The sequence below is a fragment of the Helianthus annuus genome, chromosome 5 (genome assembly GCF_002127325.2).
Source record: "Helianthus annuus cultivar XRQ/B chromosome 5, HanXRQr2.0-SUNRISE, whole genome shotgun sequence".
Classification (NCBI taxonomy): Eukaryota; Viridiplantae; Streptophyta; class Magnoliopsida; order Asterales; family Asteraceae; genus Helianthus; species Helianthus annuus.
The window spans coordinates 164,771,773-164,794,135 of record NC_035437.2 but is presented as its reverse complement, the minus strand read 5'-3'; the positions used below and the strand labels follow the sequence as shown (position 1 = coordinate 164,794,135).

At 35.8% G+C, this 22,363-nt stretch overlaps 3 protein-coding genes across 4 annotated transcripts; 2 read left to right on the top strand and 1 right to left on the bottom strand.

Annotated features, from left to right (window-relative positions):
- Positions 1 to 1,158: 1,158 nt before the first annotated feature.
- Positions 1,159 to 4,074, top strand: LOC110941964 (transcription factor bHLH47). Of its 2 annotated transcripts, none has more exons than XM_022183664.2 (5): positions 1,159 to 1,346; positions 2,358 to 2,434; positions 2,529 to 2,647; positions 2,735 to 2,862; positions 3,471 to 4,074. In XM_022183664.2, exons 2-5 carry the CDS (start codon positions 2,409 to 2,411, stop codon positions 3,849 to 3,851), a joined length of 654 nt encoding a protein of 217 aa, XP_022039356.1. In that variant the 5' UTR covers positions 1,159 to 1,346; positions 2,358 to 2,408; the 3' UTR covers positions 3,852 to 4,074. The 2 variants fall into 2 exon arrangements, with proteins under 2 accessions (XP_022039356.1, XP_022039357.1); XM_022183665.2 differs by having other exon boundaries at positions 1,170 to 1,449.
- Positions 4,075 to 4,462: 388 nt separating this feature from the next.
- LOC110944006 (F-box protein At5g49610-like) lies at positions 4,463 to 5,527 on the top strand. The gene has a single exon (XM_022185734.1). The coding sequence runs from the start codon at positions 4,463 to 4,465 to the stop codon at positions 5,525 to 5,527; it is 1,065 nt and encodes a 354-aa protein (XP_022041426.1).
- Positions 5,528 to 7,808: 2,281 nt separating this feature from the next.
- On the bottom strand, positions 7,809 to 11,024 carry LOC110941963 (microtubule-associated protein RP/EB family member 1A). Its single transcript, XM_022183663.2, has 8 exons — positions 10,662 to 11,024; positions 9,760 to 9,828; positions 9,604 to 9,690; positions 9,389 to 9,495; positions 9,169 to 9,311; positions 8,617 to 8,690; positions 8,353 to 8,466; positions 7,809 to 8,164 (listed from the first exon to the last, which is right to left on the bottom strand). The coding sequence occupies exons 1-8, from the start codon at positions 10,767 to 10,769 to the stop codon at positions 8,075 to 8,077; spliced, it is 792 nt and encodes a 263-aa protein (XP_022039355.1). The 5' UTR covers positions 10,770 to 11,024; the 3' UTR covers positions 7,809 to 8,074.
- Between the last annotated feature and the right edge of the window lie 11,339 nt (positions 11,025 to 22,363).

The following is a 22,363-nucleotide window of genomic DNA, read 5'->3' as shown; positions in this document are numbered from 1 at the left end:
GAGGGACAAGTAACTCAATTAACAAAGTTATGTACAAATCGATGGGGGGTGTGATAGAAGCGTGAGAAAATGACAATAAATCTCAACTGCTATTGAAACTTTCCTTGAATTTTTATTTAATAAGGTTATATTCTATGTCGCATACAATTTCCAAATTTAACATATACTTTCTTACATCAAACTCACTTTTTACAAGAAAATTCTTACATAATCATGAATGTTTGAAAACCATATTTATCAATTTGAGTGATTCCAACTACAAAATATTTTATAGGAACGGTTTGTAAACAAATTATGATAATTTTCATATAAACAAAAGACTTGGTGGAAGGTAAATAATGAGACATGTGAAACGTATCTTTATTACACCCATATTCAATAAAGTTATTTGGTATAATAATATTGACTTATTTTTAAATGAGCAAAGTGATCATGGTTTATAATTAAAGTAGTTTATTTCTTGCTTTATATTCAAAATAGTATGCTCCTACAATTTATTTTATCTAAAAGGTTTGATTGTAAAAAATCTTTATAGTGATTGTGGTTAAAAAAGTGTGTAAATAGTTATAGTTCAACTACCCATAAATATGATTTAAAATACGATAACTTACTAGTGACATTATATGTTAATTATAATCTGCTAGATCATATTGGACCGGACCAGAAACCGTTCACCCAGTTAGTCGAGTTGGTAATATAGGCTAACACATGATTAGGTTCGTAGTCAATAGCTAGTTCAACTTGTGAACCGACATGATGATGCATAAGTTTGTATCGACTAGAATCAATAATAACACTAGTGATTTTATTGACACCAATGTCATTTCTAGTTTAGCTAAATTTGCTTATAATAAAAAAGAATTGACTAAATTGAGAATGAACATTATTACAAATTGAGAGATGTGAAGTACACACTTGTACTCTTGTACAAGACTATTGTCATTTTTGGCACCTTCGAACCCAGTGATACAAGGGGACGAAACCCAAAGGGTAGTGGTAACAATATTTAAGATAAATTACATTTTTCGTTCTTTATATTTATACCAAATTACAATGAATGTTCTTTACGTTTTTAAACAATGTTTTAAAATATTGTTTAAAGTCGTTTTATCTTTCAATTTTTTTAAAATATTGTTTAAAGACGTTAAAACATGAATTGAGTGTGGTGACCACGGTGTAAAAATCCAACGTGGCATTAATAATGAATATTTAAAAAGCATGTAGGTTGCAGGTATCTGCCGGCCACGCTCCGCCCTATCTCCTATAAAAGCTGTTGTATCGCCCGCCACACGCCTCCCTCTTCTCACGACGTCGTTTCACAGTCTCCCCCTCAATTATTACACAAGGTATGTATGTATGCCTTCTGTGCGTTATACTGCTGTCGTATGCCCTAATTAATTTGTAGATCGATCCTTTTCTATTGCATTCAACTTCAATTCATCATCTGCTGTAAGTGTTTTGATCAATCCATCGCTGATTTGTTGTCTGATTATGTGTTTCGGTTCTTCTATCAACTTCGATTAGTGTGGATGTGTGGTTTAGGTTTTCAACTTTTGTTACGTGGAATCTAGGGTTTGTGGTTGCTTAATTTGTGTTTTTACGGTTTTGATTGTTTTATGTTACGTTTTGTTTATGAGTTTGTATTGTTATTGATGAATTTATGATTGTTTTGAAGCGAATTTGGACTGGAATTTACTGATTTTTATGTGATAATGAATTAGGTTAACTAAAACAAGGGGAAAGTGAATTTATGATTGTTTTGAAGCGAATTTGGACTGGAATTTACTGATTTTTATGTGATAATGAATTAGGTTAACTAAAACAAGGGGAAAGTGAATACGGTGCTGTTGTTAGGCGTCTAAACTTAGACGCAAAACCTATCAAAACTACGTCGTTTTGATTAAAAACCTAAGAATCTGTTATCACGGAAGCCTTGCATCTTTTTGTGTTTTTTTTTTTCAAATGCCTTTTTTCCCGATAAAGGGCTTTTAGTTTTCCTTGTATGCCTATGCGTCAGATTTGAGAAACGACGTAGTTTTGATAGGTTTCACGTCTAAAGTTAGACGCTTAACAACACTGTATTCACTTTCCCCCTAAAATAACTATGGATTTGTTTGTTTTTTGGTTTTGAAATGAGGGGATTTAAGAAAAAAATATGAATTTGAAGCTTTGTTTTCTTGTGGTGTTGTTCATCTGCTTACCGGTTAAAGTTTGTAAATTGTGATTATTCTCTTTGATTTTGTTACTTTGTGTTACTTATGTTAATGCATTGGATCTTTGTGTAGATGTTTAAATTGAGATCTTTGGTTCATTGTTGTTACTTTTGTAAAAGATCTTTGGTTTATTGCTGTTACCAGATAAGGAATACGATCTGTACGTGGATTTTGGAGATTTACGTCTAAACCAGCATGGCAGCCGAAAGATCGCCCACTTGGTCAGTAAAACCAAGTTTCACTTTCACTTTCGATATATTTATCTATTATCTAATAAAGTACATAACGATAACAATAATAATGATTTTGATTCAGCTTGCAAACGAGCAAGAAGAATCCAGCTAAAGTTCCTAAACGGATTCACAAAGCTGAAAGGGAAAAACTAAAGCGTGAACATTTGAATGAACTCTTTCTTGAGTTGGCTGGTGCACTTGGTAACATCTGATTCTGATTAGTGTTTATTTTTTAATCTTTTCGCCGAGGATCCGTATCTGTTTAATAACTATTTTGCTACCTTGCAGAACTCACAGAACAAAACAGTGGGAAAGCCTCGGTATTAGGCGAAACCACTCGAGTTGTAAAAGACATGATTGATCAGATCAAGTCTCTCAAGAAGGAGAATGCAGCTTTACAATCCGAAACACAATATGTAAGAATTTCAACAAACCGACCCATATCTTAAAAAAAGGCAAATTGGAAATAAATAATCCCACCTAACTCAATTTGGCCGATAATAATCCCAAGTCAGTTATTGGCCGATAATAATCCGAACTGGTCAAATTTTTTTGTAAAATAGTCCGCCGTTAAAATAGCTTAACGGAGTTAAGTTTTTTTCCGAATTACAAACCGATGTTTTAGGGCTTTTGATCAGAATGAGGATACGAGTCGATTGATGTAAAACTTACCTCGAAATACTGCCCCAACCCACGAAAACAGTGCTTCAATTCGGGTGTTTAAACTTCCAATTAACAAAAATCGGTTTATTTCGAGCACAATTTCGAGGTAAGTTTTACATCAATCGACTCGTATCCTCGTTCTGATCAAAAGCCCTGAAACATCGGTTTGTAATTCGGAAAAAAACTTAACTCCGTTAAGCTATTTTAACGGCGGACTATTTTACCAACAAAATTGACCAGTTCGGATTATTATCGGCCAAATTGAGTTAGGTGGGATTATTTATTTCCAATTCGCCTTAAAAAAAGGGCCAAAATTGCCATCTTTTCATTTTTGATGATTAAATTTTGCTTTGATGCGCAGGTGACAGTTGAAAGGAATGAACTTCAAGATGAAACGTGTACGCTACAAAAACAGATCACTGAACTACAGAGCATGATAAAAGAAAGAAATGTCCAAACAAACCTTGACCTGAATGCACCCGCAATCGAATCGCAAGAACCGCAATTCCCAACTTATTTTCCACAGGAGATGATGAGATTACCTACTGGTGATCCGGTTTTAAATCCCGTTTTTATTATTCCTGGTTGTCAAAACGTCCAAGTTCACGCACAAACAGAGTTGCGTACGGGTCACAATCCTGTGTCAAATGTGAGCAAACCAAACCCGCGGTATCCCACTCCATCTGATTCCTGGCCTTTCCAACTTCTTGAAAAACCGTGTCAAGAAGCCGGGGAGGATTAACGCAGGGAAGGAGTTTGATATTCGTAATTTTAACAAAGGCATGTTAGTTGTAATATTGTTGTCAAAGAAATGACCACCTGGTGTGTTAATGGTGTTGATATTATGTATCTGCTGCATAGATAAAGATTGAAAGTAATTAGGTTAATTGTCATGAGTGAACAAATAAAAAAAAATTGGTCCGCATATTTTATAAAAGTGTAGCATGTAATGTTAATATTTGTTATTTTTGAGTTTGTCAAAAACGATAAAATTAAGACTTAATGGCCTTTGACATTATATAAAAGTTATTACTGTTATCATAACTAAGAAAGTCAACAGGTTTTTTTCTTTGTAAAACATGTTAACTTTATATACACTCCTCTCACTAAAATGAGATAATTTAATGTCTTTTTATATAAATATTTTCTATTTTTTTAATGTCTTTTTTTTTTTATATTTTTTGAACATCCTGTTTGAAGTATTAAAATTATTCTATTATGGTTATTGTATAAAATTTTACTATTATAAAATTTTTGATATTCAATTGATAGTTCTCAAGTGTTTATACAATAAGTTTTTATACAATCGTTTTTTGTTTTTTTTTTTTTTTTGTTATCAGAGTATTAAGGATCATGGAACGTATTGGTGATGACATGATGTTTGAAGAGATCTTACCGAGACTACCTGCAAAGGTAGTTTGTCAATTCAAGTGTGTTTGCAAACAATGGTGTTATGAGTTATCTACACCAAAGTTTGTTTTAATACATACTCGACGACTTTCAAACTTACTACAAAAGAAGCTGCTCTCTTTGAATGAACATACCATTGTCGTTGACGATATAGTATCTGGCAACTTGGAAGTCGATACCAGAAAAATCGTCACTTTTCCATACGATGTCCAGCCATCAAGATTAATCATTATAGGTTCGTTTAATGGACTGATTTTACTTTGCATTAGGAGGACTGATGCGAATGAGCTCGTCCTTTGGAATCCAACGATTAGGCGTTTTAAGTTGATATCGGACGACTATTTTAGTCGTTATTTTGGTCGACATGACGATACGGGTGGGATGTACGTTGACGAGCACAACGATCTGAAAGTCCTTCATATTATTAGTTTCGCTGGCGCAGTTACTGCTCGTGTATATTCACGACATAATGACTCATGGAGAAAGTTGAGTTTCTTGAAAGGATGTTTGTTTGGTTCAAGCTTTTATTCATGGTCTCACGGAATTTATTCGGGCAAAACAATTTATTTCACTGTTTCCAATTACTGGATTCCACCGGGTGAATGTAACATTGTTGCTTTTGATGTTATATCTGAATCGTTCAGTATTCTTCGTTTTCCCGAGCGTATTCAAGTCAATCCTTGCCAAGTGCATTTTCTAACAATTTCGGACAGGCTCCATGGCATTGTTGTTCGATATTCTGATGAACTAACTGCAGAATTGGTCAAATATGAACATGATGATTGGATAACGGTATTTTCTTTCACCAATGCTCGCATAGTTCAACAATTGGATCCGCACCAAAGGACGAATATAATTCAAGACAATAAGTGGTTGGTAACAAGTATTTGGGGAGATACTGTAGAAGTTCTACTGTGCAACGATTCTTTTAACTACATTCAACATGTTGACAGCTTTAACGGACCTAAAGGCGCATTATTTTTGGAGACAATCGTTTCGCCTTTCTGATAGAAAAATTTAATTAAATTGATACTATTTCATCTTTTGTTTATCGAACTATTTAATTTGTTTCAAGTGTCTTGTGTTTTATCTTTTCCTTAGTTTAATAATAAAAGAATTAAGTGTATTATGTTTCATGTTTAATTATGTCAAAAAATTTGCTGTATTAAATTACATATTTGGACGGCCCAATGATAGTTTGGACGGCCCAATGATAGTTTACAAATTAAATTTGTAGGCCAGTATTTGTTGGTATATGTGATTGTGGATTATTTTTTATAAAGCGGCCCAAACAATTTTTATAAAGCGGCCCATTAACCTGGTATAATTACATTTTCTATTACTATAATACCATATGTCAATAAAAAATATATTACTCAAATTTACTTATATACGTTTACACAACTTTCCTATTTAACTTAATATTTGTATTAGTAATTTAAAAGATTTTATACACTATTTATAACTGTGTATCCAAAAATACCCCAATCTTTTCAAAATGCTAGTCAAAGCTGTAAACATATTTCAATTTAATAATTATATTTTTTTTCTGTTTTCATTTAATTAATAAGGTTTAAAAAAATACTATCATACTAAATGAGTTTGACTATATCTATATACATTTTACAAAAGTTAACGGGGTTTATGTAAATATGTTTTTAATCCTTTGCTATCTGGACCGAATATCACCGCTATTACAGGGCATTATTAAACATCAACAAATATCACTTTTGAAAACTTCATACAATCATCACATAGAAATATCTTCACCATCTCCAAACATTATTATAATTATATTTCACTCTTAACCTAAAAGTTAATAATTCCACATGAAACCTTTAAACACTCATGGAGGCCAAATTGGAATATTACTAAAACCGAATAAAAGATTTTGTTAGGACGGGAAAGAACACACTAATTAGTTTACTAATTTTATCTATGTATTTGATTTTTCAAATATAATTTTCCCTATCCCGGGATGTTCCCGGGTGATAGCCTAGTTATTCTATAAAGGCTTCTAATTGTAAGAAGTGTAATTGTAAGAAGTGTAAGAAGGATTTATAGAGTGACAAGTGTCCAATAAGCTAAAATTAAACTCACTACATCACCACCAAAAAACTAAACACCCACCCCCACCCCACCACCACCCAAAAACCTAAACCCCCCACCCCACGCAAAAAAAAAAAAAAAAAAAAAAAAAAAACCTATACCTCACCAAAAAAACCCTAAAAAACCTAACCCTCCCCCCCACCCCACCCCCAAAAACCTAAAAAAAATCTAAAAAAAACTAAACACCCACCCCCACCCAAAAACCTAAACCCCCACCCCCCACCCCCTCAGCAAAAAATAAAATAAAATAAAAAATAATAATTTTTTTTTGGTGGGTGATGTGGGGGGGGGGGGGGTTTAGGTTTTTGGTGGTGGTGGATGTTTAAGGTTTTTTTTTTTTTTTTTTTTTTTTTTTTTTGTAGTGGGTTTTTTAGGTTATTGGACACTTGTCACTATATAAATCCTTCTTACACTTCTTACAATTATGATCCTTTGTATTTGATCCTAATCCATTTAAGATATTTTGGAATGTAATAATATTTATATGATTACAGCTTTAACTGGTTACTGCCTCCAGTCACATATCAAATTTTACCACTAATAGACGTCATTGACCATTGACATTCCCATTTATGAATATTCTTTTGCCATTTATGAATATTCCTTTGTCAGTCCAACATTTCACCTACTTTTTCTCCACCGGTCTCCTGTTAAAAAACATAACGGAGGAATATTCAAAAGTGCGACTGCTAATGGCCAATAACGTCTGTTAGGGATTATAACAGACCAATTTCACTATTTAAAATATCCCTTACCAATGAAGGAGATGTTAAAAAAATGAGTACTTGTAACAACTTTTATATAAATTTTGATGTGATATGATGTAGTTTTGTGTTTGTTGTATTATGCATAAATTTTATACTTCTTGGATTATGTTTAATCTATAAAATTTGATATATGGTTGTATTTTGTTTATGATGTATTTGTTTAAACTGTATAGTTGGATTATGTTTACACTTCCCTATGTAACAGTGCTACCGATCAATTGGTGAAAGTTGGAATTATTAAAATCCAATATCCCGAGTTTAAAACCATATAAATCGGATTATGGGCGCTTTGTAGGCTTAGATATTGGTGAATATTTTCATAGATATTCTTATATGTTGTGTACTTTTCTTGATTTTATGTATACATCTATATGCTACAAACTAAACAACAGTTCAACAAATCCTAGAATATGAAACCAATAAAATTGAAATAAGGATGAAAGGACAGAAAAACAAAACTCGAAAGTTACAACTAAACAACAGTGCACACTTGGCACAAGTTAGGAAAAGTAGTGTGAAACGTTTAACCAAGACCATTAAACTCCAACACAACATAATCTACATTACCTGTAATCAGACATGGACACTTTGATAACTTAATCTTACATATGAAATTAAATGACATGAAGATTTTCTCCATCATCATCACCATCATGTTTCACTTTTGGTCAACTCTCATTCATTGATTGGCAGCTATAATTTGTTGAGCCTCAGCAAGTGCAGACTCCTCATCCGCAGCATAAAGGACCTTCTTAACTGCCACAACCATCTGTCAACAAACTTCCGTTAGTCTTTCTTCCAAAAACTTCTATTTATTATTCTTTTCACTTCACATTTTTTTTTTTCATGCTAATATAACTAGTGCGTATAAATGGGTAGCAAGATTACACTACCAGTTGATATAGAAAAAGATGCACATCAAATAAGCATGAAAATGAAATGTTTGCAAAAGGTTACCGGAATATGTTCTAGTTCGGGAGCCTGACAAAGGATCTCGATATCCCGTAATTTTGCAAAATAGTAATCTCTTTCTTTCTCTAAAAGATCCACAGATACCTTCAGCTCGGTAATCTGAAAAGAAAAAAAAATCAAAACTTCAAACAAAATTTAGGTTGTCTCTCATCATTGAACTGTTCAAAATTCACGTTTGAAATCTCTCAACAGATCAGACGATCAAACCCTAAGGGCTTGGGATGAAGCCTGAAATGCAACGGAGATTACCTCATTTGACAAAGCTTGGATTTCCTCTGAACAATCAGACTCAATTGCTACTGCACTTGGTTTTTGCTTAGTCCCTAAAACAAACAGCAATAGGATCAATAATCGTACACACACAATAACACTTGTAGGGAAAGATAATAGTTTCACCAAATTTACATAGTTAATAGCTTAATCCATTCATGATTCATCCCAAAATAATTGTTTACTTTCCAGTTTGGGTTGTTTTAAAACAAAGAAATAGTTTAAAAGCCTTGAGAGCCCTTTATTTTGTCTTTATAAGTGTCATTTATAGATATTTAACACGCCTAGACAAATGTTGTACTTATTCCAGGATGAAGGGAGTGTTGGTGTATTAACTGTTAAGAAGGGTGACACCATGTGTACACAGAAAACCCAAACAAAAAGGCCGATAAGGCATACCAAGTATCCAATTATGGATCCATGAAGTTACAATACAAAAGAGGCATCATCTCCAACAATCAAAGAGGATTTTCTATGTAAAAACTGGTAAAAAAACAAACCACATTAAAAAAAAGTAGGGTATGAGCTCACCTGACATTTTGGGAATGTTCAATTTGTCCCCTGAACCAGGATTCTGGGCGTTGTTTGTTTGCAGAGATTTTGAATTCTTCTGAGATGCTTTTACACCACGTTCTTTACATACCTTACTTCGACGTTCCACAGGATTATAATTCCTACACAAATATCAAACATATAACTAACTACATGCAAAATGGACAAACACGCGGTGTAGCTAAGGACTGTAATATACTCATTCATGATGCCACCATTTACAGAGTCACAATATCGCTTCAACCATTGCAGAAACTCCAAGTTGTCCAACGGTCGACCCTTCACTAGCCTATTTACTTCAATATGCTGAAACAAAATCAAAAGCTTGTTAACACAAACATACATTCAAACTCCATGGTTGTTTAATGTTTATCACACTTTCTCAAATCAAACTTCATGCTCAAAATCACTTACCTTATCAATTTTGAGTTTGTTAAATACATCTTGCAGCACTTTGTAGTTTTGGATCATATCATATTCTGTCCTTGCATCAAAGTTAACCTGTAGTCAAACATAATGTCAACACTTGTATTGGCTTAAAAATCAAACATCTATAATATGAATCCTCACCTTGTGCATAGGAACAGTCCCTGGATATGTCATATCCATCATCTGACACTGCACAGCACCTGAAGCAGCCTGCATACCAATGTTTCATAACACCATTTCATCACATACAAGCTAATTAATCACAAATATGCAGTACAAAGCATAATTACAAACTTTTAGATTGTTTCACTCACATAACATTTTCAAATTCAGTTCAAACTAATCAACTACTTCCGATTAACAATTATCTAGTTTGAACGGCGATTTTCAGAGTTTTGAGTTCGAGTAACTTTGTGAATCAAGTTACCAATTCCATTTCATAACTTAGAAGCTAATTAATCCCAAACATGCTGTACAAAGCTTAATTACAAAATTTCAAGCTGTTTCACTCACATATCATTGATCAAATTCAGTTTAAATTACTTAGCTAATTTTAATTAACAGTTATCTAGTTTTAACAGCTATTTTCAGAGTTTTGAGTTTGAATTACTTGCGATTAACAATTACTTTGTGAATCAATTTCAGTTTAATCTAAATAATAATTTCGATTAACAATCATAACTTAATTTCTACGCTATCTGGAATCTCAAACCGAAATTGCGGAACGATCAAAATTCATAACGAAGAAAACCTAAATAAAATATTCAAAGTGTTTCACTCACATAACATTGATCAAATTCAGTTTAAATTAACTAATTGAGTCATCACAATTAACAATTATCTAGTCTCCAATTCCGTAACTCACGCAGTCGTAACTTAACTTCTACAACGATGAAAACCTAAATTACGAGACGGATTAAGTGCTTACTTGTCCAATACGAAACACAGGCAATGATAAGTGATAACTTAATTTCTACGCTACATAGAATCTGAGAGTGAAATTGCGAAGAAAACCTAAATAAGGAGACGGATTACGAGCTTACTTCTTCGATACGAGAGAGATTGAGTTGAAGTCTAGCATTGATCCATGAGAGAAGCTCGTTTCTCCCGACGAAATACGCACTGTCCATCATTCCGATATTGCTCGCCATTTTCTCCAACAATTTCGTTCAAAATTCAAATTACAATACACGATTTTGAACAAGTACGGATTGAAGGACAATTGCAGAAGAAATGTGTGTATGTGTGTGTGTGTGAGAGAGAGAGAGAGAGAGTTGAAGAAGTAGGGTTTGGAGGAACGGTGAAAAAACTAGAAAGCAAAAGCTGGCAATGGCGTCAGGCATCAGTATCACCAACCGGCCACCCAAAAAGATGACGATTAACTTGTTTTTCTTTTTTTAAATATTTCTTTCTAGTTTAACTTGCTTCTTTTTAAAAGAATCAATAAATTATATATGAAAGCGAGTCGAGCTTTAACGAGCCCAAATCCGAGCATGAAATAGAGCTCGTTTAGTTATCGAGTCCGAGCTTGAAATACGAAGCTGGTTTAGGTTTGAGCTCAAACAAAATTTAGTTTTTTATATATAATATAATAATGGTGATGATAATATTGGCGAACCGAGTTTTGGATCGTTTAAGCAATATATAAATGAGCTCGAGCTTGATCTGAGCTTTTAGTTTATTTGAGGTTGTTCTCAAAATATCTCGAACCGAGTCGAGCCGAGCTCGAGTTGAAATAATTAGGCTCGAACCGAACCGAGCCAAGCTCGAGCCTAGTCAAGCTCGGACTCAGCCCAATTCGTTTACACCTCTAGTCACAAGATTGTAAAAGTTTTAACGATATTGTATTAGTTCTTTTTTAAAAACTAAAACGATGACATGACTGTAATCTTACACTGAGGGTAAAATCGTAATTTGACAAGAAAAAAAAACAAAAACGATGGCAAAGCTGTAAATGTTAACTGCAGGCAAATTTGTAATTTGGATGAGAGAAAAAAAAAACAAAACTAGTGGCAAAAATGTAAATCTAAATAGAGCAAAATCATAATTTGGCTGCATCAATTGAGAAGTGACAAAAAGTTGTCTGACACTATTTACCTATGTGGTATATATAAACATATATAGTAATAAAAATGAGCAAAAACAGAAAGTGGTCACACTAGTAACATAACATTGTTATATCGTTACCAATGTTTTAAAACCAGTTTATACTAGCCGGTTGAACTGGATGTCGGAAGCTTGGCTGGCACGGATCATACCGATAAACTGCTGAGGGAACGACAAAGAAGTTGTATTGTCGGTAAATTAGGTTATACCAGTTTAAACCGGTATAAATTACCAGGTCAAAGGTTAAAATTTGGACTTTTAGTCTTTTATGGACCCAAAAAGGTGACAATTTACCTTATTAGTAAAATAAAACCTAGCGTTCAAAAAGGTACCAACAGTGAATTTTCAGACTACTTTTACTATGAATTAACTTTGGGATTATGGATTTATATGGTTAATTAGTCAACCAACCAGTTGAATTATTTCTAAGCCTAACCTAGTACGATTTAAAAACCGGTTTTTAAAACTTTGATCGTTACCAATACGCTTTTGAAACGTAATAAAAATGAGAAAAGCTATAATTTTGGGAGTGAAATAACATTTAGAAATCTACAAGGGTGTTAACTGATAAATAGTGTTACTAGATCTTCCAAGTGTACTGTTTGTAGAAACCCATCTTTAATAAAAACAGTGTGTGGGACCATTGGGCTGGGTCATGTGCATAGCTTGGGTCGGGCCCTCGAGTGAGACAAGGTCACAAGGCTCATAGCCGGTGTCCTCGTGATTCATGGCTTGATGTGACACCTTCTCATGGAGTTTAATGTTCGTCTTTTTCAAACAAATGCATCAATAACTTGTACCATGTGCTTCTCAACTAGTACCTCATTTATATTTAACTATAGTTTTCTATTTATATATTGTAATGTAATTATAATATAATATAATTATAATTATAAGTTGATAAAAATAGTATTTTGTGTGTACGTGTGTGTGAACTGTGAATTGTGTGAATTTTATAGTTTGTTTTATTACAATTATTTATATTATATCACACAACTACTTACTATTATTGATTTTAATAAATTCTGCTATAAAATATAATTATGGACCCGAAAATTAAAACGGTAGCGGTTTATTAAAAAAGTGTGATGGTCTACATAATGAAAAAAGTATATTTATTGGTCTCATTTGTCAAATTTTAAATATTTTTTTTTTATGTTTAAGATGCTTTAAGGTATGTTTGGTCTCAAATAGAATAGCTTCATTGAATAAGTATAATTCTCATAGCGTAAATTATAAGTTATGAAGTGACTAGTGAGAGAGAACTGTAATAGACAACCAACTCTAATTGGATAAGTATGAAAACTATGTAAAACTTATAAGTATGAAAATATTGAAAACTATAAAAAACTTATACATTTTGTTTGGATTGTGAAAACGATTATATTATAGCTTACCTCACTCTTTTTCTTACTCCAATTGTCAAATGAAGACATCGACATGTGAACAATTTTTTTTGAACGGGCATCAGAATCAATCCCGAGCACTTTTGGAGCACCCACTAGACCAAACGGAGTACTTCGAGAGTAACCCGAGTCCACCACCAATTCCGGGGAAAACCCGGTAACCCATCCGTCCGTATGCACGACAGTAAAATTACCGGTAAAAACCTGCATCTCCCAAGAGAAATACAAATCTTCCATCAATTGATCTAGAGATCATTGGACGTATGAATATGTTCAAAAATAAAATAGAGTTAAAAGAAACAAAATAAAACAACCGCTCCCCCACTGTTCTTCCCAAATGTCACATTTTATTTCTAGATACTACCTCATCATCTTATTTTCTATTGCAACCTGTTTATCATTAAGCAACCCCCACCTCTTCTCTTCTCGTGGGGTACAAACGAAACGAGTCAAGCCAAGCCTGAGTTCTACACTATTTGAGCTTGGCTTGTTAGGCTTTTGCTGAAGCTCAAACTCGAGCTCGAGCTCGGCTAGATTTGAGCCTATGTTTTTGGGCACAAGCTCGAGTCATACGCATAAATTGAAGCTCGAGATTTGCTTGACTCGGCACGAGTTAATTTGAGAAAAACCTTAAGTGAGACACAACTCGGCTCAATCTTGCCTATAGTACCTATCAACAATGATAATAATGTTAATCATGATAATCAGAGGAAATGATAAGGAATGGAATTGATAGACTTTGTGTATTTCCTTATATTTTTGTGAACATGAAACAGGGAATAAATAGCCTCTACTACTTTTTGTTATACAAGGAAATGTAATAAATGCCATTGAACGAAATGGCTTTAAATTAGCAAGCCTAGAAATCAGCCCCCATATTGATCTTGATTGTAAAGGGTCAATGGATTATTTTGGGAAATGATGGTAACTGATCCCTTGATTATTTCCGACACTCCCCCTCAAGTTGAGTAGTGGGGTCACCAATACTTAACTTGCTCAAGCAGCTAGCAGCTACTGAAAGCGTTTCCGTTGACGGCCTTTGTAAGAATATCTGCGAGTTGATCTTTTGACGATACATATGGGAGCTCTATGATTCTTTCCTCCAGTTTCTCTTTGATGAAATGTCGGTCTACCTCCACGTGTTTAGTTCGATCATGTTGTACTGGGTTTTCTGAGATTTGTATTGCAGCCGTATTGTCACACATAACTTTACTGGGTTCCTTTTGACAAAAACCAATGTCTTCTAGTAGCTTCCTGATCCAAAGAACTTCGCTTACCCCTCGAGCTATACCTCTAAATTCCGCTTCCGCACTCGACAGAGCAACCACCTTTTGTTTCTTACTTCTCCAGGTAACAAGGTTTCCACCGACCAAGGAGAAGTACCCTGAAGTTGACCTTCGATTTCCCTTATCTCCTGCCCAGTCTGCATCAGTGTAAAGCTCAACATTCAGATGTCCATTTGTTTTGAACAATACTCCATGGCCTACGGTCCCCTTGAGATACCTTAAAATTCTCTGAGCAGCTTCCATGTGGGCAACTTGTGGTTGGTGCATGAACTGACTTACTACTCCAACCGCATACGCTATATCAGGACGAGTGTGAGAGAGATAAATTAGCTTGCCCACGAGCCGTTGATACCTTTCTTTGTTCGCAGGCTCCCCATTAAGTTCCATGTGAAGGTTGTGGTTCACCACCATTGGAGTATCTGCGGGTTTACAATCAATTAACCCGGTTTCCGCCAGAAGATCAAGGACATACTTTCTTTGGCAAATGAAGATCCCCCGTTTAGACCTGAGAACTTCAATCCCGAGGAAATACTTGAGATTCCCTAGATCTTTCATTACAAATTTTGAAAACAGATTCTCTTTCAGCTGTGCTATTTCTTCTACATCATTTCCGGTAATAATCATGTCGTCTACATATATGATCAAGGCTGTTTCTTCTCTTGAGGAACAGAGTATGATCAGCATTACTTTGGTGATACCCGTATTCTTTCATGGCTAAAGTGAACTTTCCAAACCATGCCCGAGGAGATTGTTTTAGCCCGTATAATGACTTTTTCAACCGACATACTTCCCTTTCCTTAAAAACTCCCTGAAAAACCTGGAGGTGCTTCCATGTAGACCTCTTCCGTTAAGTCTCCATGGAGAAATGCGTTTGTAACATCAAACTGGTGGAGATGCCACTCCTTATTGGCTGCCACAGAGAAGAGGACTCTGATGGTGTCCATTTTTGCAACCGGAGAGAATGTCTCAGAGTAATCGATCCCATACGTCTGGGTGTAACCCTTGGCTACGAGCCGAGCTTTGTATCTTCCAATAGAACCATCTGGTTTATATTTGATTAAATACACCCACCGACATCCAACAGTTTTCTTTCCTTTAGGAAGAACGCACTTCTCCCACGTGTTGTTTTTCATAAGAGCACGCATCTCCGTTTCCATTGCTTCCTTCCAGTTCTTCTTACCCTGGGCTTCCTTTACGGAACTCGGTAGTTGTTCGGAGTACAGTGAGGTAACAAATGCTTTCGCACTGTTAGATAAGTTCCCGTCAACCATATTGGCTGTAGGATACCTTGAATGTCTGGTTTCCCTTTCTGGGGGGTACCGTTTTGGAGGAACCCCTCTATTGGCTCTAGGAGGTAAAACGTATGTTCCCGGTGTTGTTCCAGAGCCTCCATCATATTGTTCATTAGATTCGACTTCTCTTTGGACTTCGTTGTTTTGCTCAGCAATCTCCACCTATTCCATTGTCTCAGGACTTTCCTGATTGTTAGTGGTATCTGGATTAAATTCAGGCATATTTCCAAGGTTTGGAGAGTCACTTACCTCGAACACCAGTCTGGATGATTCTTGGGTGAGACTTTCGACATGCTTAGTATGTGTGGATGTATGAGACGACTCATCTTCGCTTGCAGATGGAATCCACTTCAACGAGCTCAGTGAGTCTTCATGTTCTATCTCCCCCTGACCACTGAGATGGGACTGATAGTAATATTCTGTTTCAAGAAAATCGCAGTGGACAGTGGTAATCACACGACGTCGTGATGGGTTATAACATCGGTATCCTTTCTGATTCACCCCATAACCAACAAAGACACATTTTTTTGCACATGGGTCAAGTTTGGATCGTTCGGTTTTAGGTATATGGGAAAAAACGGTACACCCAAAGACACGAGGTGGTAAGGTAAGAGGTGGGGGTAGTTTGGTGAATGTGGATAAGGTATCTAAGGGAGTTTTTAGGTCAAGGGCTTTGGTTGGTAAACGATTAAGGAGATACACAACTGTGTTTATAGCTTCGGGCCAAAAAGATTTAGGGACTTTGGATTCAAGCATAAGGGCTCGGGCCATTTCTACCAAAATGCCATTTTTCCGCTCAACTACACCATTCTGTTCTGGGTGTTTTGGGCAAGTGGTTTGGTGAATCATTCCTTTCTCTTGAATAAATTGTTTCATGGAGGTATTAACGTACCCTCCATTATCAGATCGTAAGATCTGAATGTTGGTTTTGAATTGAGTTTGGACCATGGTGTAAAATAGTCTAAATTTGTCAAAGACTTCAGATTTGTGTTTTAAAAAATATACCCATGTCATCCGGTTGCAGTCATCAACAAATAATAGGAAGAAACGAAGATTTTGACCTCCGTTCGTTTCAGCTGGACCCCAAACATCGGAATGTATTAGTGAAAAGGGTTCATTGACCCTAGTGTTACTTGGTTTGAAAGGTTTTTTATGGCTTTTGGCTAAGGCACATGTTTCACAGTCTAATGTACTATTTGATGGGAAGAGTTTAGGGAGTAAAAGATGTAGATACCCGACAGAAGGATGCCCTAATCTCCTATGCCAAAGCCATGCTTCTCTACTCTTTGTTCCGTGAGCAAGCATCGCAGTCCCTGACTGAGTCACCTCATCCACATAGTATAAGCCATGTCGTTCAGTGCCACGCCCAATTTTCTTTCCAGTTCTGATGTCCTGTAAGATACAAAAATGAGGATGCATTAGAACTGTGCAATTGAGTTCCTTTGTAACATGACTTATTGATAACAATTTGTGTGTTAACGAAGGAACATATAAACAATTTGACAATCTCAGATTTGGAGATATTTCGACAGTTCCTCCTCCCTTTACTAAAGCATTTTCGCCATTTGCAGTCTTGATGTGGGTTCTGTTTGGTTTCTTTGTAGACACGAAGTCCGATGGCTCGTACGTCATCGTATCAGTGGCTCCACAATCAAAAATCCAAGAACTGACTTGATCACCGCTCAGCTGTGTTGTTCAATAGGCTTCCCCACTTGTTGACGAATAGACTTTCAACAACTCATAGTTTCTGTGATTAATCATTTGCAAAAACCCTTTTTTTTTTAAACAATGCTGCCTTTAAACAAGTTGAAAAAAAAAGATCCAACAAAATAGGTGACAATCCCCTTTTGTTCCTTTCCTTCACGTGACTCTCCCACCCCACAACTTTACCTTTACTTTTACTCTCTTTCTTCTTCACTAAGAAAAAGAACACAGAACCAAAACCTAACACCAAAGACTTTCTTCTCTACACATTTTAGAGAGAGAAAAGAATCAGAGAGAGGCAAGATGGAGGCTTTTGGTTTACGGTTGTCGTCAACAGCCGCGTATGGCGGTGGAAGTGTGCTGTGGTGGTTGTCGTCGGAGATGATGTCCGGCGAGTGTTCCGCGATGGTCGGAGAAAGATGTCTGGCTCTCTGTCGGGATCTGACGTGTGCGATTCCGGCAAAAATAACAACAACAACCACAACGGTTCGGTTCAGATTCTGAGGTTGACCGGATGTAGGGGTTGAAACTGGGTTTGGTGGTGACGGTGGTTGTACCGTTGTGTAGTGCGCCGAAAAAAAAATCTAGGAACCTTTCTGTTCCTAGAGTGAAGATGGTTGGAGTTGTGATGGTGGAAGGCGGAAGAGGCAGCGAAGGCAGTGGACGCAGCGGTTGTTTGTTGATTTTTCGGAGTTTGATTTTGTGTTTTGAGTTTTTCTGGTTTGAGGTTGGATTGGCTGGGATCGACCGTAGATGATGAGCAAAGGTTCAAGACTCAGAAACCTGCTCTGATACCATATCAACAATGATAATAATGTTAATCATGATAATCGGATGAAATGATAAGGAATGGAATTAATAGACTTTGTGTATTTCATTATATTTTTGTGAACATGAAACAGGGAATAAATAGCCTACTACTTTTTGTTATAAAAGGAAATGTAATAAATGCCATTGAACGAAATGGCTTTAAATTAGCAAGCCTAGAAATCAGCCCCCATATTGATCTTGATTGTAAAGGGTCAATGGATTTTGGGAAATGATGGTAACTGATCCCTTGATTATTCCGACGGTACCTTGAATAACCACGGGCTCGGCTCGAGTTAATTTGAATAAAACCTTAAATGAGCCGCAGCTCTCGGGTCAATCTTGCTACGGTACCTTAAACAACCCCAAGCTCGGCTGAATATTATTTAATACATAGAAGTCTGAAAAGAGTTAAGTTAAAACTTAAATATACATAAGCATCGACGAGTCTAAACGATCTTCCTATTCAAGGCTTGAACTCGAGCTCGATAACTAAACAAGCTTTATCAGAGGCCCGAGCTCGGCTTAGGCTTGACTCGTTAAGAGTTTTTTATCGATCCGATCTCAAGTAGCTCGCGAGCGGCTCAACTCGTTTACACCGCCACTTCTCCACTTGTACATGTTTGAGTGTATGTTTTGGCTTAAAATGACTTTTGAAACAAACCAACATTTATAATTATGTTAAATGGACGTGATGTCATGAAACGACCTAATAACGAAATTTCAATGGTATATAATTACGGATAGATAACTAGAACGAAAGGATGGGAACCCTTTTCACTAAGATTATTATCAAATACAAAATGAGTACCTACTGAGTCTTCTAATACAACACGTTGTAGATGAGAGTTATGAATATGGATAGTCCGTGATTAGTCACCATAATAAAAATTAGAGTTAATTGCCAAAATCGTTCCTGAGATTTGGGCACGTTTGTCATTTTCGTCCAAAATGACCTTTTTGTACCATTTTGCCCCCACGTTTGGCATTTTTTGTCATTTTCATCCAAATGACTAGCTTAGTTAAAAAACACCGTTTAATGAAGGGTATGTTTGAAATTTTACATTTATAAGTAGGGGTATTTTGGTCTTTTGGCTTTATCATTTTATATATTATATAAAAATGTATATCTGATTATTTATTTCCATTTATATATTATATTCAAACCAAAAAAAAAATCTGATCATCATGCTTTGTATAAATGTTCATCATCGCAGACAGTACTTCTCCACCCAACTTATCTCTGTCAACTATCACCGCCATCAACTACCACCCCCGCCACTACCTGCCACGACCTCCATCAGCGTCATCATCCACCACCCCCATCACATCCACCTCCACCAACCACCTGGCATCACCGGATTCCTCTCTACCACTGCCCAAAGTCGTTGACGAAGGCGATGATGACAGATTTAGCGTGTGCATTCAACTCTCTAAACTCCAACGACTATGCGGGGGTCATCATACTGTCTGGGTTGGGTTAGTTGTTCTGTTCGGGTGTGGATCTGACTTCTGGTAAAGATGTGTTCAAGGGAGACGTGAAGGAGGTAGAAACTGACCCAGTTGCTCAGATGGAACGGTGTTACGTTTGCTTCAGTTTCATTCATCATGCTGATTTTGTTTTATAAACCTTAGAATTCGTTTTAATTGAGTCGAGTAGGGCTCAATACGTTTTGGATTTGTTCAAGAATTGAGTCAAATCGAGGAGATGTCAACCGTTTTTACAGGAAATTGAAGAAAAAATGAATTGTTGTTATTTTGTTGAACGAATTTTGATAGAATTGGGTGGGGTTTCAAATCCGACAATGGTGGTTATGGCTGGTGTGGTAGGGTTTCAAATTTGGCAATGGTGGTAATAGCTGGTGGGGTGGTGGTGGTGGAGGTGTAGGTGCAGGTGGGGTGACTAGGGATGAAGAAGAATGTTTTTCTATTAATATAAAATGATAAAGCCAAAAGACCAAAATACCCCTACTTATAGATGTAAAATTTCAAACATACCCCTCATTAAACGGTGTTTTTTTAACTAATTTAGTCATTTGGATGAAAATGGCAAAAAATGCCAAACGTGGGGGGCAAAATGATACAAACAGGTCATTTTGGACGAAAATGGCAAACGTGCCCAAACCTCAGGGACGATTTTGGCAATTAACTCTATCACAAAAAAAAATATATAATATATCATTTCTGTCAAGCACATTATACTATTATAGGGTCGATTTAACCTTTTCGAGATATTCTTATTACAACTTATATTATACAGGGTCGCTTTGTACAGGAAAGCCCATTCTAGCTAATTTACCATTAAGGGTTGGCAAAACTTTACCAACGGCCTACACAAATAAATATGAAACATTGAATCAAACTTGTGATGGAATGAACTACTTATAAGGCCCTCCACAATACCAAATGCCCTAAACTTGTGTGTATTTCCTCACATGACGAGTCTATCATCTAAGATTTTAGGTGAATTACAAGTAAACAAATATGCAGGATCATGATCGCCTCTTACTACAATTTACACCACCGCATTCTGGTAATATGATATGATAACATAAAAAGTTAGACATGGAGTCTAATTTTCATTGGTAAACGGATGGGGAAATTCGCGTTATGGAAAGTCTTAGAAAGGAATCAAGGATATTGTGTGGTATTCGGTAGTTCACTGATTCAAATATCAAAAGTAAAACACCCCAAACCAGTGGTTCTCATCTTTTGGATTTACTATCTACCACATAACGCTTAAACTAAAAAAAATCATTCATAAGCAATAACGGAATCATTCATGACAATCACAAGTCTTAACATCCATTCGGGCACATGTCTTCAAAATCAAAAGAAAATTCTTTGATAACATAGCAAGGATGAATAAGATGCCAGTTCATAGGATGGGGTAGCCTTCAATCCAATGCCCATAACGTCTAAAAGAGCTCTCAAATGATTATACTTGAACCTGATATGCAGACTAAAAGTTAGATACGGTGAGTGGGTGGGTTCTAACTTCATCAACATATATAGAACTTTAACATGCATTATATCCTAACATACATGACATATCATAATATAATATAATTCCTTAGTGTTACATAGTTGTAACCTTGTCAAGGCACTTCCCTATAATATGTTGCTTAAAGTGTACCGTTAGATGCTTTAAGACTTTAGTGTTAACTTTAGACACTTTGAGACAATATCAAAAGCTTTAGACACCGGCATTAACTTTAGCCGCGCAAATTCCCTTTAACTTTCATTCCTGAATGCACATAGCAGTATGAGACAATACATTGGCTTAGAATAGTTTATACTTTAGTCTCTTCATTAACTATACCTTTTACACATGTGAAGTTTGCTACGTAACAAAATGTTAACTTCAGACGCTTGATCGGAAGCATTCCTAAGCATGTCAAGGCTAGAAGCCAAAATTGCTTCTTTCATAAAAATAATAAAAACCACTCATTTCTTCAGAAATCATACTTTACTTAAAAACACTTTATCGAGTATGCACACCACCCCCAAAACAGTCTAATCATAAGGGGTCTAGAAATCACCTAAGGGAAATACCTATGAATACTATGAACTTGATGGTTTTGACCCTTGCAGAACACCGAGACAACTAAGTCAATCTGGTCATAGGTTTACATGTGATATGGGTCAACTTTTGCATAAACTAAAAGTGGTAAAATGTCAACTTTTGCATAAGACCATCATACGTGAGTTTGGAGACTTTCGAATGAACAATAGACTTTGATTACCTTTGCGTGGACATACTTCGGGTGAGACTTCCATGCAAGAGTTGGGATTTTTCGTTTATCTATACTTGCGAAAGTTAAAACTTTCACATCAACCATCGCTTACAGATTTTTGCATAAAATCAAAACTTTTGCATAGAACTTTCATACAAAATAACTTCCGTATAGGACCTTCGTGCGAGAGTGGGACTTTTGTGTCAACAGTGTCATGCGAGAGTTTACCTTCTTCTTGTAGAAACCCTAAAAGGTAAAAATGGTGATTAACACATGCAAGTCTATAAACACATCCGGATAAAAACGTTATGTATCGAAACATAGCATATTATGATATAACATGTTCCCATGCATCACACATCATCAAAGTGTAACCTTTTTACCTAAAAACTTACCTTTCGGTTGTT

What these genes read in the sequence shown, in the direction of transcription:
- LOC110941964 (XM_022183664.2), top strand. Translation starts at nt 2,409, where the DNA reads ATGGCAGCCGAAAGATCGCCCACTTG. An exon ending in GCCGAAAGATCGCCCACTTG is followed by an intron (nt 2,435 to 2,528) that starts GTCAGTAAAACC and finishes ATTTTGATTCAG; the next exon opens with CTTGCAAACGAGCAAGAAGA. An exon ending in TGAGTTGGCTGGTGCACTTG is followed by an intron (nt 2,648 to 2,734) that starts GTAACATCTGAT and finishes GCTACCTTGCAG; the next exon opens with AACTCACAGAACAAAACAGT.
- LOC110944006 (XM_022185734.1), top strand. Translation starts at nt 4,463, where the DNA reads ATGGAACGTATTGGTGATGACATGATGTTTGAAGAGATCTTACCGAGA.
- LOC110941963 (XM_022183663.2), bottom strand. Translation starts at nt 10,769, where the DNA reads ATGGCGAGCAATATCGGAATGATGGACAGTGCGTATTTCGTCGGGAGA. An exon ending in GGACTGTTCCTATGCACAAG is followed by an intron (nt 9,691 to 9,759) that starts GTGAGGATTCAT and finishes GTTTGACTACAG; the next exon opens with GTTAACTTTGATGCAAGGAC. An exon ending in AATGGTGGCATCATGAATGA is followed by an intron (nt 9,312 to 9,388) that starts GTATATTACAGT and finishes ATATTTGTGTAG; the next exon opens with GAATTATAATCCTGTGGAAC.